This window comes from Colias eurytheme, chromosome 28 (genome assembly GCF_061535395.1).
Source record: "Colias eurytheme isolate Ceu_HAF_F1 chromosome 28, ilColEury1 Martin Lab GWU primary, whole genome shotgun sequence".
Classification (NCBI taxonomy): Eukaryota; Metazoa; Arthropoda; class Insecta; order Lepidoptera; family Pieridae; genus Colias; species Colias eurytheme.
The window spans coordinates 3,365,315-3,382,724 of record NC_143007.1 but is presented as its reverse complement, the minus strand read 5'-3'; the positions used below and the strand labels follow the sequence as shown (position 1 = coordinate 3,382,724).

General features: G+C 33.1%; 4 protein-coding genes across 4 annotated transcripts; 1 reads left to right on the top strand and 3 right to left on the bottom strand.

Moving 5' to 3' along the window:
- Positions 1-1,177: 1,177 nt before the first annotated feature.
- Arp6 (Actin-related protein 6) lies at positions 1,178-3,062 on the bottom strand. The gene is made up of 2 exons (XM_090117708.1): positions 2,172-3,062; positions 1,178-1,895 (listed from the first exon to the last, which is right to left on the bottom strand). The coding sequence occupies exons 1-2, from the start codon at positions 2,851-2,853 to the stop codon at positions 1,396-1,398; spliced, it is 1,182 nt and encodes a 393-aa protein (XP_089973834.1). The 5' UTR covers positions 2,854-3,062; the 3' UTR covers positions 1,178-1,395.
- A 559-nt stretch (positions 3,063-3,621) lies between these two features.
- Positions 3,622-4,827, bottom strand: LOC149896538 (cytochrome c oxidase subunit 7C, mitochondrial-like). The gene is made up of 3 exons (XM_090117524.1): positions 4,639-4,827; positions 4,323-4,445; positions 3,622-3,705 (listed from the first exon to the last, which is right to left on the bottom strand). Exons 1-2 carry the CDS (start codon positions 4,732-4,734, stop codon positions 4,326-4,328), a joined length of 216 nt encoding a protein of 71 aa, XP_089973650.1. The 5' UTR covers positions 4,735-4,827; the 3' UTR covers positions 3,622-3,705; positions 4,323-4,325.
- Positions 4,828-4,937: 110 nt separating this feature from the next.
- LOC149896537 (cytochrome c oxidase subunit 7C, mitochondrial-like) lies at positions 4,938-8,665 on the bottom strand. Its single transcript, XM_090117526.1, has 3 exons — positions 8,438-8,665; positions 7,438-7,559; positions 4,938-5,034 (listed from the first exon to the last, which is right to left on the bottom strand). The coding sequence occupies exons 1-2, from the start codon at positions 8,528-8,530 to the stop codon at positions 7,440-7,442; spliced, it is 213 nt and encodes a 70-aa protein (XP_089973652.1). The 5' UTR covers positions 8,531-8,665; the 3' UTR covers positions 4,938-5,034; positions 7,438-7,439.
- Positions 8,666-9,330: 665 nt separating this feature from the next.
- Positions 9,331-14,860, top strand: LOC149896536 (protein CDV3 homolog). The gene is made up of 5 exons (XM_090117523.1): positions 9,331-9,659; positions 11,893-12,057; positions 12,513-12,653; positions 13,765-13,951; positions 14,193-14,860. Exons 1-4 carry the CDS (start codon positions 9,483-9,485, stop codon positions 13,945-13,947), a joined length of 666 nt encoding a protein of 221 aa, XP_089973649.1. The 5' UTR covers positions 9,331-9,482; the 3' UTR covers positions 13,948-13,951; positions 14,193-14,860.
- The last annotated feature ends 2,550 nt before the right edge of the window (positions 14,861-17,410 follow it).

The window sequence follows — 17,410 nt, the reverse complement described above, 5'->3', positions numbered from 1 at the left end:
CCGCGTCTGTTTGGTCTTAGCGTGATTATGTATAGCTTTCCTCGATAAACGGGCTATCCAACACCGAATTTTTCAATTCGGACCAGTAGTTCTTGAGATTTGCGCGTTCAAACACACAAACTCTTCAGCTTTATAATATTAGTATAGATTTTCATCCCAAATTTCATGATTGGTGTCGCAGTGCAGCCAAGAAAGCAACTCCACTCGATAAAAAGTTAGTTTACGTAGTAATAATAGTTATCTATGGTCAGTTTGCACAAACTGCAAACATTTTTGCGCGTACATACTTAGAAATTGGCGCGAAAGTTTATTTTTATTTCACATAGAAATGTCGTTACAAAAGTGCACTACAGTCAAAAATATTTGTTTGTGCTAGAATTGCTGAAGGATGTGGATATTCAAACTTTTGAGTGAAAAATGTACTCAGGTACGTAAAATATATTCAAATTTGTATCGAAAGACCATAATATAATGATCATTCTTATTGACAACTAGCGGTCCGCCCCGGCTTCGCCCGTGGTACATGTTTACGTTTTCTCTACATAAAAACCATCCTCGTACTTCAAGGAATATAATAAAAAAAGAATTATCGAAATCGGTTCAGCCGTTCTCGAGTTATGCGCTTACCAACACATTTTGCGATTCATTTTTATATACATATAAGATATAAGATTTATTACGTTTTCTCCTGTTTTGTACTCGAATATCGTAGCTGCTGCATTGCAGCTGCTAATATAACAATTAAGAATAAAATATGTCTGCATATCCCTGTCATTTTATTGCATTTACAAATGCGAATTCATAGGGACATTAAATCTTGTAAGTTGTTGGTTAGCATTCAAATTATTTATGCCATGTGGATGATAGGAAAAGGCTTTGTACAGACTTTTAATTGCGCATAAATTTGTGTCATGTAGACCCGCTTTGGTATGTGCCTAGCTATTGTAAAGAAAAACAGTCTTGTAAAAGTATGTCATATCATTTTTATTACTTACACATTATTTATTAATTATTACAGAACCACTAACTAGAGATATATACCTAATTAGTTACCTGTTTTAAGTTAAGACATTCGATGACAACTGTAAAGTTTAAATGTAGTGCTGAATGCATACTGGTCACAAAAAAAGTAAAGACGGCAAAAGCGGTAGAACAAAAAATTGCTAAATGGTTAATATTATCTATTTTACTATTACTGAAATTTTTAATTTCTCAGTTTTATAGTTTAGATACAACATACAGTCCACTTTCACTGCAATCAATAGAACTTGAGCCATTTACAGCATTCTTTCTTCTTCACAATGTTTTTCCGAATCCAAAAATACAATATATTCAAACACCTTGTTTAACGAGCGACAGCCTTCATTCTGAAGACTTCCTCGCTCGTTTCCTTCGTTATATATCAAATCTTTCGAACGCCAACGACTTGCCTTCCTCCTCATATTCCTCTTTCGTCATACAAAACGAATAGAAATCGGGATCTCGAAACAGTAACTTTCCCCCCTCCCATGCGTAAGTTACAGGATTCTCCCCAATACGAACATTTACGTTAAAATGGTCCAATGCAAACGCACGAACTTCGTTATACACCCTATCTCTAAAACCAGGGAATAACGTATTGCCTCCAAACAGAATTATATTTTCGAGCAAACTTTCCTTATTTTCTTCAGGACATGCGTCTATAGAGTGCATAATCGCTTCTGATATACCCATTTGAGGAATACCAACATCTGAAGGGTGAAATAACAGTTCAGGAATGCTGAATCGTTCATTGTTTAGCCGTAATGTTTGTTGTTCTAAGTCCTCGTCAGGTTTTACGACGTCTCGGAGATAACCCCTTCGTAGAGTTGTATAATCGGGAAGTACATAATCTCTGACTATAGTATTTTCTGGAGCTGAAACAATTAATATTTTTTAATATATATCACAGCTTTTTTTTTAATAGGAAATAGATACTATGAACATTTTAGCTGTATGGTACTGAAACATTAAAGTTGATTAGGTGTACCGTGTAGGGTCCATAATTTATATCAATGGTAACACTAAAAAAATGGGAGAAGAAAATTGCAATATGTTTTAAAATAAAATTTATATCACAATATTCACATATAACACAGTACCTACACTATTACCGTAATATTGTATTAACTTGAATATACATTCATATTTACCTTTCTTTCTTGCTATTTCCATATCACCCATGAAATCCTGTGACACAAAACATGAGTCTTCTTTAACTTGGTTTATAACGAACCCTTCTTCCATCACATTCAACTGACGATATGACAATATCTCTTTCAAATGATTGGTAAGCACTTTTCCTCCAACATCTATGCGTCTTATACCTTCCTTACACTTTTTGCCTTTAATATAAGGAACTATATATGTATTACTATAGCCAGAATCAACAACAACTGTACTTTCATTATTATGGAACTTTCTATAATGATATTCAGCTAAATCTGTCGAATTTATACGTAACAGCGACTGGCATTCATATTCCTCGAAAAATATTTCAGTCATTGCCTCTTGTATTGAGTAGAAATTAAATAAAGGTTCTGTAAGAATGAGAGGTGTTTCACTAAAATTAACTGGGCAGCATTCTTTACTGAACATGTAATCCCAAACGGTTTTTTGCGTGTCCCAATTGATGAGGAAGCCTTTTTGAAATGGAAGAATGTAAAATAGTCCAGAGGCATCACGACATTCCTCGATTTGAGATCCGATAAAAGGTCTCCGTCGTTCAGACTTTGCTTTCATGATACAATTGGGTACTATTTTTGGTTCCATCGAAGACAGACCCACCTTGGCTGTGTAAGCGCCATTGTCCAAGATGTAACACGCTTCACTCATCTTTTTGGTTACCGGCACAAACAGTATGTGATTATTATGAATGTGGTTTGTTTTTCTGCATATACTTATTAGATAGGTCGTAATTACATTCACATACTTTTTAGTCAGTGCGTTAAGTGATATATAATATTCTGAATAATTATTAATCCATTTTAAAGAGATATTCTCTAATCTTATTCCCTAGAAATCACAAAACAGAAAATAAATAAAAGCATCACAAAAGCATACTAATGTCAAATTTTGCAACTACAACGATGATTGATGAATGACATAAGCACAGAATATGACAAAAGCTTTTATGTCAAATAAATAGATAATTAATATTAAAGATTACACACTGCACACCATTTATTCCTCTGAGGCACACCATTTTAACCACAGATCTAGATTGTAACCATTGTAGATTAACGAATAAAAAATTAAAAGTGAAAGTAATAATTCATACAACTAAATTAATAGCAGCATTTCATTCTTCAGTTTAGTTTGTAGTTTCACCAAACGTAAAACGTCACATGACCGCAAGGTCGAAGACGAACTACCTAAACTTACAATACTTGTAGCCTTCTGAATCCATAATATTATTGCATATTTTGGTAGTTAATACATACTTTCTAATTTACAATCATTTTAATTCATGTTGGTATGAATAATGGTATTGTTGCTATTATATTATATAATAAAATTTTTATTGATAAGAATGTTCTATAGGATTTGATTTATCTAAAAAAACACTTATTTACTACTGGGTAAATAAATAAAACACATATAGATCTTCTAAATCATAATTTATTAAACATAATATACACTGTTCTAGCTTAACCTAAATACAACAGGAAATGTAGCTGCATCAATCTGAAAAGAAACAAAAAATAAATCAGTTATTATGTATCTTAATTTAAATTAGTTTTTTTTTCAAACAAAACAAATTAATGTTCTTATATTTGCAATTTGATAGACATTAATTTACTTAGTAAAACTTAATGAAGCATTTATGTATGTAATAATGTGAAATTATGCAAAACAGAAAGTGTACCTAAGAGAAGTTTTGAATCCTGCATTTTTAATTGTATTATTTTATATTGTTATTGAACAAGCATACTATTTACTAACTACTTAATTATGAATAAACTGATAATGCTATCCAAGTCCTGTGGGATTCTTAAAAAAAAAATTAGTTGCAGGTGCTAGGGCCGTATTATGACCACTTATTTCCAGAAAGATTATGCCTTGAATTGAACTGACTGGCAAATTCATATTATGAATGCAATAACCACTAACTAACTAATATTAATTATGGTCATAATACAGGCCTTGGTATCCAAAGATCCTTCATTCAAAAGAGGTAAAGAGGCAGCACTTAGTGTGTGCTACCATAATATTATATAAAACATAGGTATATGCCAAGCAAACATACTTATTTTGTTTATTCTCATTGAAAAATCAATAAAAATTGGATGCATTTTACTTACAAATTAAGCCTTCTTAAGCAGTTGGTGGCGGGTGATGAGGAAGGGAGCTCCAAGACCAGATCCAATGAAGACGGTGAACAAAGCGGTCAGCTTGTATCGGTTGTTAATGTCGAATGGCAGATTCTAAGACAAAAATTAAAAGTAAAATTTTAGGTTATTAAAAAGTTGACTAACAAAATTGGTTCGAAAAATGAAATATATTTAACGATAGGTCTAATGAATGGCATTTAATGGATAGTCTAATTAATTATTAGACTGTATTAAAAAATAAACAAGACAAATGACGATTATGTAATATTTTGAATTTAGAACTTACCTCGCCAGGGACACCTCCATGAGAATGGTTGCGGACAAAGTTGGTCATTACATTCCTGCCAAGACGGTTAGCAACACGAGATAATGGAGCCTGCATTTTTATAGATTTACTGCCGTGAAGGTTTAACACACAACTTGGATCGAAATCAAATTTTCTATCTGCGTTCTGGACAAGAACTTTTTTTCTGAGAAACTACCATTGCGTTCAAAATTCTTTAACTCATGGTAGTTTTGGTTCCTATTAAAAACTTGAACGCATCCAAATGTAAGAAGCCGCGTGGACAAATAAAATGAAACCAAAAGAATTTAATTATTGTTTTTTATTTATTTTGGGAAATTAAATACATAACTAGTAATAAGGTTTTCTAATATATGTAAGTATGTGCTTCACAGGTACCTGGAAAAAAAGTGAATAAAAATCATCAAAAGAACTGCGAAGAAGAAACGGTAATCGCATCAGTTTTAATTATTGAAAATCAAAATTGGCGATCGGAAAATTACATAAAATATAGCTATGAATTTTATGTTAATATTACAGTTATATGCTAGTAAGTAAACCTATAAAATAAAATAATATTAACTAAAAGTACCTACGTATGTATTTCTAAAAATAAAAAATTAAATAAACTTTGACCATGTCACGCGATTTAAAACCCCCGTGAATCCCCCGTTCCCGTTAATATAGTCTTAGTGACGTCACATTTTCTAGTCTTACCACACTTGTACTTTTTATAGTAATGTAATAATAATAAAAGTGAAAAGTGTGTTAAACATAAAACAGACAACATTTACCATTTAGCTACTACAACATCTGATGAACAATGGATCATAAAATTCTTACATTAAATTGTATGCTAGCTCAAGGTTTATTTTCATAACATACATTATGTATTAGCTTTGTTCTATGTAATGTTAAAACGAGATAAAATAAAAGATGGAAATATCTTAAAATACACAACCTTTGAGTCGCCACTTTGTTTACGTAGATCAAGATAGAAAGTAAAAAAATTCATCACAATCCGTTCAGCTGATTTGTTATGATAATCGATCTAAACTTGATTGTAGAATTATAGCGTGATGAGAAAGAATTTAAGTATTATTGTATCAATTTACTGTATCGTTATTGTTATTATTAATCTATACCAATAATAAATTTGGAGTGTCTGTTTTTAACCCATTGAGCCCTGATCCTGAGCGGCCCGATCTGACCACGACACAATAGATTTTCTATTGTGTCTGTGATTCCGGGGGCTGAGTTATTAATATTGAAATAACCGATTTTTACTAAACACTTCTCAGGACAAAGTCTTATTGTAAAACGTAGATTAAATAATAATAAAAGGTGTGAAAACAAACGGTTATAAAACTTAATTATTGTTTCCTTATACGTGTTGGATCCGAACTGAATAGAGTATGAACTATATCGATTTTTCTTAGAGGACAAAAAGGTCAGACTGCCTAAAGATTGCGCCTAGACACGCCATAACGTTTGTAGTTATCACGTAGTTATGGTGTTATTAATTAATTACAGTATAATTATTACAGTATTAAAGGCAAGTATGAAATTGACGTAGGTCAGTCCATTAAACCGAGTTTGCTTAATTTTTAGATTCTAACATAGTTAGTGTTCTGGATTTCAAGAATAGAAATAACTTATTCCTGTGTCACACACTTTTTGAAGTGAAACTTCTTTGGCGTGTTGAGAGTAAAATTTCAAGGTAGCGTCATGGCAATCTTTGATATTGCCAAAGAAGTTTCACCTCTGACACCTAGGCGCTCGCAACACACGCTCTTTTTTATTAATATCCCATTTAAACCTAGTATCATTCAGTATTAGCGGCTAGTAGTACATTTTATAATAGATCGTTATTTTAAGTTCTACATTCGGTTATGTGGGTATGTTTGGTGTAAACATAATTGGAGATGCGATAAAACATTACGACCACGATGAAGTTATTACTGTGTTATCCAATTAATATAATGGAAGTGAGGTATGCCTATAGTTAGACGCAAACACGTCAACAAGGATAAAAATATATTTTCCTTATAATTGAGCATCATATTGAGTCAACAAATAAAGCTTGGGTATTTCAGTTTTATGCCTATTGAGTGAGACTTGTATGAACCTAGCTTTACCCGTGTCGTTGCTTATATTTGGTATATATTATTGTTTTCAAATGTTTTTTGTGTCCAAACATTGTTATTGAGTTATTGTGTTGAATATTTGTTTATTGAGCTTTCCGCCCACGGCTTCGTACGCATAAACAAAGGAAACTCTGCTTAGTTCCCATTCATGTGGGATTTCGGGTATAAAACCGGTTCTTAATAAAACTATCTTTGTAGCAAATTTAACCGAAATCAGTTCAGTAGTTAAGGCGTGAAGAAAAGACCGACAGAGCGATACCTAGATCGAATTACTTTCGCGATATTAATATTAATAAGGGTCAGCTCACACCGAGACGCGACGCGGCGCGACGCTGCGCGCACCTTTTTCATAGAGTGACTCAGAATATACTTTATTCACTACACGAAAAGATACACATTACATACGTATCGTGACGCAGCGGTGCATCGCCGGTACGCGCGACGTGCAAGAGCTACGATTTTAAGATGCGCCTCGCGACGTTGCGATGCGTCTCGCGAAGACGCGCGGCGTAGCGCGAAATCATTGGCCTCTTTGAGTATCGTCGCGTCGCGTCGCGTCTCGGTGTGAATTGACCCTTAGGGGTTGCCGCACTTCTCTGTAGCTGTTTTTGGTTTGAAAAGAACATGAATGCTATTAAAAAAAGTAATAACTTACTCTTATTTATTCTTGTTCATTTGGTATGCGACGATGATGAAAGGAGCAGAAATACCAGTCAGCATGTAGAGGAAAAAGTTTGCAGTTAAGCGGTATTTGTTGTTAATATCGAATGGCAGATTCTGAAATGAGAAAAAAATATTTAAAAAAAGGTGAAAAAAGCGTGAGTTTGAGGGTTTGCTTGTTGCGTGGCTTCGTTGGTATTCCAATCTGGGACACTGATTTATGTAGTAACTTAAATCGATTGATAAGTAGGAGAAGATAACAAAATTGTTGAAAATTAAATGAAAATACATACTCAAAACTGTACTGTTTAGTGTGAACTGAAGTACCTGAAAAAAAGAAATCGCAGTACCTACAATTATTTAATGCTATTTTATTCGTGAATAAAGTAACTATTTCATGATAGTCCTTATAACTCAAAATTATTAATCATAATTATATATAACTAGCGGTCCGCCTCGGCTTCGCCCGTGGTACATATTTCGCAATAAAAGGTAGCCTATGTTCTTTCTCAAATCTCAGGGTCTAAAGATTATCTGTGCCAAATTTCATCAAAATCGGTCCAGTAGTTTATGCGTTAAAACCATACATACATAATTACAAACCTTCCTCTTTATAATATTAGTATAGACACGTGCGAGTTGGTTGAATTTTAAAATAATTTAAAATAATATTATTTAAGTACATAAAATAATTGGTATTCAAGTTGAAGATTGGATAAGAATCCAGGCTACTTTATTTAATTTATGAATATATTATTTCATTATTAATAGTCCTTAACTCTAAATTATAAATCAAAATTATTATATAACATGAGTGTGAGTAAAAAGAATAGGTAGGTAGTTACTAACGTATTTATTTTAAAATAATTGAAAATATAATACTTACCTACATACAATAATTGGTATTCAACATGAAGATACGATAAGAACACGAGACCGTCTATCATAACCCCCCTTAATTTCACATATCACTGAAAATTACGTAACAAACTTACCTCTCCAGGAACACCCCCATGGGATCCATTTCTGATGAAATTCCTCATAACATTCCTGCCAAGGAGCGTCGTTCTTGCCACGGTACCCAACATTTTAGCTTCAAATTTTTATTAAAAATGAGACCTTTACCAGGTAGATTAGATAAGGATATTGACTATCGACGGGTGTCGATACGAGCGGTCCGAGGTGTGGTGACTGATAAAGTAACTATAATCCGTTTGAATTCAATAGGTGATTTCATACTGAAATGTGAAGCCTGTTTACTCTTTTTCCTTGGTTGCCTTCCTGTATAGTTGGATTATTTTACGTTTTCCTGTCTGTCGTCAATGGAAAGAATATTTATCTTTTTATTTAATAGTTACTGTTTATTTATTTATGTTCAATCAATATCATGAACCATTCTAAATAATACCTACTGATCATTCTATTTCAATAATAATATACTTTTTCAATTGATTTGGTTTAAGTTTCATACTTCTATATTAATATTTCTTATATTGTTTTATGTACATTTTCAAATTTGTGTGAGTAATAGCTCAAGAAGATCCAATAAAACATATTTTGCATATCTCCTCTAAAATAATATATTTTATTCAAACTTTTTTTTTATAAATACTTGTTATTTATGATATTAAACGGATTTAAAACAAGATTTATCTTATATTTATAGTTTGCTGTATCCACAGCTATATCAGTGACTTAGGACGTTTAAAAATTGTGCACAAAAAAGGATATTACCTAACCACATAAATGTATTAACTAAATATTGATTTTATTTTTAATATGAAATGTTATTTTAATTGAGAAAATAATATTGTGTGGATAGTAGAATGTGGTAGAAATTTGTTTATTACAGTTGTCTGTGCCATTAAAGATGGCAACTTTTCATCCTGCCATTTAATTAAAAAAAAAGAAACAGTCGGCCACGCTTGCCACAAAAATCATTCCGGGGGATTAATCACATATTTCCCCCATTTATATTATTCTAATATTGCTGTTTTTTACGTTATACATAATCATACACGTAGCAATTCAAAATTAAATATGGCTGATTTGGACGATTTCTTCGCGAAAAAAGATCGCAAAAAGTCAAAGTCGGTCAAAAAGTTTGCGACGGCTGATGAACTTACGAAAAAATTGGACGACGGCAAACAGAAAACGGATGTGAGACCTAAGAAGGAACGACCGGCACAAGAAGGCGAAGAGACTGGACGAGGACCGGTTAGTAGTCGTAAAAATTAAGTCGAAGTGTAGAATGTGATACGTCAAATGCAGGTGCTTACTTGTAACTTATCTTCTTCCTGAATAAAAAAGCTCGGTTTATTTTCATACAAAAGCAAGCATTCAGAATGTCGACGGTGACTCAATACTTTTCGACCAGATTCTCGCAGTGACACGACACTGACACTCCTTTGGCCTAAATTAAAGGTTAACAAGTGATCACGTAAATTGCTTTTGTTTCGTTCTACATAATAATATGTTATTTAGTATTATTAAGTCCTTACCTTACTCCTAACACTATATAAACAACGAAAACTTGGTAGCTTTAAAGTATATCGAAAATTCATCTTTCTATAGATAATCTTAAAATATAATTTATTAAAGATAATTTTGACCTACATACGCTTTCATTGTGCGCTCGTAACTGCAATTTCAAAGTCACGAAATATCTGATACTATCAATAATTAATTCAATACAAATTCTTGACTCAGCATCAGATAATTCTTTGTTATTATAGAAGCTTTGTAAAGAACATGTATATGTTTACAATTTACATATATAATAGCTAATATATAAATGATAAGTGTGTATGTAATAACAAATACATGAGTCATGTGTTATCCCACTTGAAATATATATTCTGGGACTCCAAAACAACACAATTAACCTATTCTTATACTTCTTTTCTAATTTTTTTAAATTATTAATTGTCTGATCAACCAAAAAGGAAAAAGATTATATCATTAAATTAATTTGTTCTTTTGGTTTGCGGTCAATATACAGAACTTTTAACTTAAGTCATTTAATATATAAAGACATTGTTTGTTGAATTTGGTAAATAAACTGCATAACATAATTCCTATCTGATTTCATTGTGCATATTCAATTTAAATATTATTATGTACAATGAATACTAATCTTATATATAAAAATGAATCACAAAATGTGTTGGTAAGCGCATAACTCGAGAACGGCAGAACCGATTTCGATAATTCTTTTTTTATTATATTCCTTGAAGTACGAGGATGGTTTTTATGTAGAGAAAACGTAAATATGTACCACGGGCGAAGCCGGGACAGACCGCTAGTTAGTAATAAGATTGAAACATGTTTTTGTAAAAATTATCTTAATGCTCTGTAATATTGTGCCATTCTCAAATCCATACTTAATATTATAAATGCGAAAGTAACTCTGTCTGTCTGTCTGTTACTCAATCACGCCTAAACTACTGAACCAATTTTCATGAAATTTGGTATGGAGATATTTTGATACCCGAGAAAGGACATAGGATAGGTTTTATCCCGGAAGTCCTACGGGAACGGGTTTTTCTTTGAAAACACGGGCGAAGCCGCGGGCGGAAAGCTAGTAATATTATATTTATTTTTATTTATTACAAAAAAATAGCTTATAAAATGTATTTAGCAGCAATTTGAAACTAGAGTCTCAAGATAAGTGTCCAAAATGGTAGGGAACAAAAATTTGTGATATAGATACTTTTTTTTAGTTAATATTTAATAAGATATCACATTTAGTGTTTCAATTCATTATAATATTGTGATGTATTTATCTTTATAATAGGTATTATATAATCCTATCATATCATTATATGATAGGTATTAATTACATCAGCAATCTATGCATATAAATTATAATAAAGCTGTAGGTGTAGGAGATTGTCTGTTGCTCGTGTTTAATGCAAAAACTACACAATTGATTTTGAGTGATTTTTTTCTGTCACAGCTATTACGCTATTATTATTAGCACGGCTTATATTTTTTTTACAAAGAATTTAATATGAATTTGAATATTTTCAATGAATCTATTCAGTTTATTCTCAACAACATTCAATCATTAATCAACACCAAGGTTTTTATTTGGGTAATATTTTGTATCAAAACCTAAAGTAATTAAGAGAATGTTCACATCAAAAGGCATTTTAAAGTTCGACTCTGTTTAATAGCTCACTTTATCCTACTTATATAAATGCGAAAGTTTGTAAAGATGGATCTATGCTTGTCACTCTTTCACTAAAAAAATTGGACTATGGATGGATTTCATGAAACTTTACACTAATATACGTAATATCGGAATGACACGTGAGCTATAGAAATAGTTGATTTTCCTTGTTGGCTTAACTGGGGGTGAAACTGCGCAGCACAGCATATCATAGCATCAATACTAGATTCATATAATGAGAATCTCAATAAATTTTTTTCTCTATTCAAAACGCAGGAAGAGGAAGAATGGAAGGAGTACGAGGAGCCAGTCAAGGACTACACAGGGCTCAAGATCCAAGTGCTGCAGGGCAGCGCAGGTGTGCAAGAGTCGGGAAGGGACTCCTCCGCAGAGGACTCTATGCCCGATAACCCTAAGAACAAGGGACCGTGGAATAAACCTGTAAGTTGTGATTTAATCTACCAAAATAGGTATTTTGTTGAAGTTGCATTGTAAATTTCGCTTATGTAAATGACCTTTTTAAAAAGGTATTTAATATTTAAAAATGTGTGTTAATTGAGGCTTATGTAATTTATGAATATTCTATTTCTGAGCTAGTTTTACATGAATTATTAACAAATATTATATTTAATTTTTGCATTTTTGTTAATAACATAGATATGGGATAAGAAAAATATAGCCTCATCTGTTAATTAGATGAAACAGTTTTTATAAATTCATAACATTGAAATCAGCCTATAATTTTTTTTTCATCTAATTAATATATTATGAGGGTATATTATAATTAATATATTATGGCTTATAATCTCAGGCTAATATTACGTTTTGAAGCAACAATATATAAACACAGTTTATATTCCGCTGCCTAAACAACACTATAAACTTATTCGCTCCAGCAAGTGGAAACGGAACAAGCGCCGGCCGCTAGGCCTCCGCCCCCGCCGGTGGAGGAGGCGAAGCCCCGCGCGCCCACCGCGTACGTGCCGCCCGTGGCGCGCAACCGGCCCTGCGACGGGCCCGTGCGTAGGACGCAGAACGTGAGTATTGTATTTACTTACACTGTTTGCCCAGGCTTTAGTAGTCTTTTCCCCGGAGGCCGTGGGTATCTATCCAAGATTTCCCCACTTAAAAAAAAAAATGGCTTTAGTAGTCTCTATAGTCGAGCCAATTTAATAGGCAACATTTGACGTCTATCAATTTTATCTTCGAAGAGAGGTAACCTGCTTAAAAATATCGATTAAAGTGAATTAATCGATACGGATTTGAAACATTTGTCAATCGAATTTATTAATTTATGATGATTTTTATTCACAAGTAATCAATGCATTCGATTCTAGATTTCAGATTTCGATTTTTAGAGTAACGTCTCTGGTATTTAAAAAGAAAAAAGGTTTATTGACACAAAATTGTAGCGACGTCAGTTCTTCAATTCAGAAATTGTTTATTATGTTTAGAATGGTTTATCAGTAAAATGAAATCTTAAAATTACTTGTATCGGTCATTATTATTATAAATATATAATCGTAATTGAAAAAAGTTTAGCAAATGTGCAGTTCTAACAAAACGAAATATCATGTTATTCTATGTCGTCGTTACTAGGTTACGTTTTTGAATTTTGTTGAACTGTCAAATGTTGCCTATTAAAATGGCTCTACTATAATACTAGTGTGTTCAAGAAACAAATAAACGTTTCAACTTTATATAGATTACTAGCTGTGTTCCACGGTTTTACCCGCAGTCCTTAGCGAGATGATATAATATAACCTTAGTTTTCCTCGATAAATGGGCTGTCTAACACCGAAATAATTTTTCAAATCGGACCAGTAGTTCCAGTTCGAAATTAGCGCGTTCAAACAAACTCTTCAGCTTTATTATATTAGTACAGATTATTACAGTTTATAGTTTTTGTTCGCTTTCTGAATAGAAGTGGTAAGTGGAGACATGAATTGTGTTCTATATTTATTCTCTGGTTGGAAAAAACATCAAGATACTTGGTACCAATGTAGTCTTTCCTATTGTAATTTTTTTTTTTCTATAAAAGCGATAGGTTTTTCTTTGGTTTTATTCTTTACAAACAAAAATTGTCCCTTTACAACTACACAGCAGAATCGGCGTTAAGTAAAGCCTGTTCTACATTGCAATTTACAGAAGAACCCGTTGGACATCCACAACGAGGACTACTTCCCGGTGCTCGGCGCGGGGGCGAAGCGCGGCGGCGGCTGGAGCACCGCGGGCGCGGGCGGGGCGGGCGGCACGCACACGCGCCCCGCGGCGCACGCGCAGCCCCTCGCGCTCGGCAACCGCTTCACCTCGCTGCAGGACGACAGCTAGCCAGGTGACACACACACACACACACACACACAAACATTATCATTTTATTTTTTCATTAATAAAATACACACATACACAGCATGTGGCAAAAGCCAACAACAGATAATAGACTTGGATCAAAGTGTATTGTTAAAAAATTCCCCAGATAATTTTCTTCAACATAATCCTTGTAATTAATAAGTAATAAAACCAAACTAATTTATTATTAGCATAAAACAAAATAATCAAATATGTTTCTTCCGCAGGTCACAGAAGGCAGTTCCGCAACGATAAATATTAAAGTGAAGTGTCATTATGGACTTTAAGCAAGCCTGGCATAGCGATTCCCACATTATACATAGCATACAAACTGCGCACTTCCAGTGTTCTCAACTTTAACTGTTAAATATATATCCTCGACATCATTTCCACCGTGCGACAGTTTTGTCACAAAAAAAAAAAGAAAAAAATACACGAGTCAGTGTGGGCTACGCCTTATTATTGCTCATATATTATCTGTGCATAAATCGGCCAGTACCTATGTTCCAGTCATAGACAATAAATATTCCATATTCAGTGTTGCTAGCTAAAATATTAATAAAATGGCGACTGTCAAAAAAAATCGAAAAACCCGAAAACGGAAGTGTGCCTTTAAGTTTGTTACTTTTTTATGTTTATATTTAAAAAGTAATTAATACAGTGTCATGATTGTTGCGTGGATGAGGGAATTTCGATGGATTATAAAATGGCGGATTTTTAGTGTAAAAGCGTGGGTCGACTGCGCGGAAATTGTTTGATAGTAAGATTGAAAATCCGATATATTATTATGAAATAGTTTGGTTGGCTACCTCTGTATGTTGAACAGTAAAAATGTTTATAAACTTGTCGGCAAATCATTCAGAACATGTACCATAGAAATAAATTATGTATTTAACTCTTTTGTGTTTCTTTTTTTACCTTTACCTACACCTCTACACACAACTATGGGTATATTTTAAGTATCTATATTTATTCTAGTAACCTAGCTTTTTGAAATATGCATTACTACCTATTATGAAACCCCACAAACAAATTTCTAAAAAAAACTTACAACCGTGCAAACACATATTTACAAGAAGTAGATTTTTTAAACAGCATGTGCGTATAACATGGTATAACATATTCGTTGCATATGCTTAACTACTGAGGATTATTAAAAGTATTATAGCAATAACATATCTTATCAATAAAAAATCATATTTTTTTCTTCCGATGCAAAGCAATGCCGAGTTACATAAAGAAACATCAAGTAAATAAATGTTCGACTTTGGAGAGACCATTTTTATTATGCATCTTAGGCTGGAAGCACCACGTAACTTTAGCAGTAACAAACATCACAGACAAACATGTTAAAGTTATGGTTAGGGAAAATTAACTTGCGCCATTTGAAAATGGTACAGAGAACGTCTTAATTTTAACACTAACTATAACCGCTCGTGTTTTAACAGAAGCGTAAAATACAAAATGAGATGTCATTTGACTTGAGACATAACTTTATCTGTTTAAAAAATACGCTTGTGCAACCTACAACGAAAACCAAACCATTGCATTGTGCAACCAAGCCATATTCAGTTTTATAATTATAACTAGACATCGGATTATATGCACTAACAAAATGCCAAAATATGCATGCAAATATGCACTAAAAAAGGCCGAAATATGCACTAAAAACGGCTGATATGCCTGAAATATGCACAATACAAAATCAAAAATACCTTTATTATTTTATATATTTAAATCTAAGATGTACAAAAACAGTGAAATTTTCTTGAAATTAAGTATAGTTTTTGTGCCAATATACAATTAAGCATTTTTACCTAATTTTCGAGCGCAAATTTGTGACGTTTGTCACCCGCGAGCCCAGTGTTGCCACCTTAGACCTTTCCGGACTAAATCTAGCCCTTTTTTGGAATTCAACCCGTGTTTTAAGTTTTTAGCCCCGAAAGGGTAATCTAGCCCTATTTTGAATGGCTCAAAATTTACTTAAAATGGAGCCCATTTTGTAATTTTTCGCCATTTTACCATGCCAAAATAGGGTTTGTTTACTCGCTGAGCGTTCTGATTGGCTAATAAAGGTTAGTCGACCAATCAAAACTCCCGTTACTTAACGAAATATGCACGATTGGGGAAAAAAGCTAAAATATGCACGAACGCCGTAATTAGAGAGTTTGATGCATTTGCATATGCAAATATGCAAATGCATATAATCCGATGTCTAATTATAACATTCAAAAATGAGGAATTTTAAAAGAATAGAATCAATCTACAACGAGGCGGGAAACCGCGTCTTTATTTATCTTATATATTATTCAAATATGTAAAAATCATGCTTGAAAGTGATTAAAATGGAGAGAATATTTCATAATCAGATATTATATTATTTGGTAGTAGAGATTGTCTAATCTAAAAATGAACGCCCTTCCACTAAACTTAATTGTTTCAATGTGTGAGGACAAATAATTATTGAACCACTTTTATATGTGTGCGCGCGGCGATTCTACTGCAAACTTTGACTTTCGCGCACTGATTTGTCAACTAATCGGGCGATCAGTTCAGGTGCCTAGCATTGTATGGCGGGGAGAGTGTGCTATGTACGGAATGACACGTCCGTTCTGTCGTGCATCGTGTCATTTATGCACTAGTTGGCCAACTGGTCCTGTCGTTCGGGCATGGACAGGACTGGAGGACTGAACGACCAATGAGGCAGACCAATTTGTGTGTATTGCGTCTATACACGTACTTTGAATGTGAGCGTAAACACAGTGGAGGGGCGTTCATTTTTAGATTAGACAATCTCTATCAAGTTATGGCAGTATAAAGATAACAAAGCTAATTTTGTACCTAAATTTGCACGCAATACTACTTTCTTAATTTTAAATCAGCCTATTGGAAAGACTGATCTGTATTTAGAACTAAAATATTCTTACATCTTAAATATTTGCGTCATGCGAAAGTGAGTTTGATTGTTCGTTTCTTTTTCACGCCTTAGCATTTAAATTTATGGTATGATTTTTGTATTTTGTTGTAGCCAAGGTTCGATATGAGCTACTCTTTACTGCGATTAAACATCTCATTCTAATGGGAAGATCTATAATATTATTATTATTTATTATCATGCATACGATTTTAAATTGGTATCACTCAATATTTTATTAATTCCGATAGATGGCGCTGTTAGGTTATTTCGCACGGTGGCTGCATACGATACAAAACTTTTGTGAAGTATAAAAATTATCCTCGAATGACCTCGATCGATAGGCTCAACCTCTAGACTTTTTAATATTTTTCATTTGTAGTACCTAGTGTTTTTTATTTGGTTGGGGTCGCAGTTAAAAATGAAACTAATAATTTAATACCTTGTGTTTCAATTTATAATACTTATGTTAGATTTACTACACTAGTTTACCACGGTTTACCAAACTTGTCAATGTCTTTTAGCAACAGT

Coding starts and splice junctions, on each gene's coding strand:
- LOC149896537 (XM_090117526.1), bottom strand. CDS start 8,530: ATGTTGGGTACCGTGGCAAGAACGACGCTCCTTGGCAGGAATGTTATG. Junction 7,560..8,437: donor ATGGGGGTGTTCCTGGAGAG/GTAAGTTTGTTA, acceptor TTCTCATTTCAG/AATCTGCCATTCGATATTAA.
- LOC149896536 (XM_090117523.1), top strand. CDS start 9,483: ATGGCTGATTTGGACGATTTCTTCGCGAAAAAAGATCGCAAAAAGTCA. Junction 12,058..12,512: donor AGGGACCGTGGAATAAACCT/GTAAGTTGTGAT, acceptor TATTCGCTCCAG/CAAGTGGAAACGGAACAAGC. Junction 12,654..13,764: donor CCGTGCGTAGGACGCAGAAC/GTGAGTATTGTA, acceptor TGCAATTTACAG/AAGAACCCGTTGGACATCCA.
- LOC149896538 (XM_090117524.1), bottom strand. CDS start 4,734: ATGCAGGCTCCATTATCTCGTGTTGCTAACCGTCTTGGCAGGAATGTA. Junction 4,446..4,638: donor ATGGAGGTGTCCCTGGCGAG/GTAAGTTCTAAA, acceptor TTTTTGTCTTAG/AATCTGCCATTCGACATTAA.
- Arp6 (XM_090117708.1), bottom strand. CDS start 2,853: ATGAGTGAAGCGTGTTACATCTTGGACAATGGCGCTTACACAGCCAAG. Junction 1,896..2,171: donor GGAAATAGCAAGAAAGAAAG/GTAAATATGAAT, acceptor TAATTGTTTCAG/CTCCAGAAAATACTATAGTC.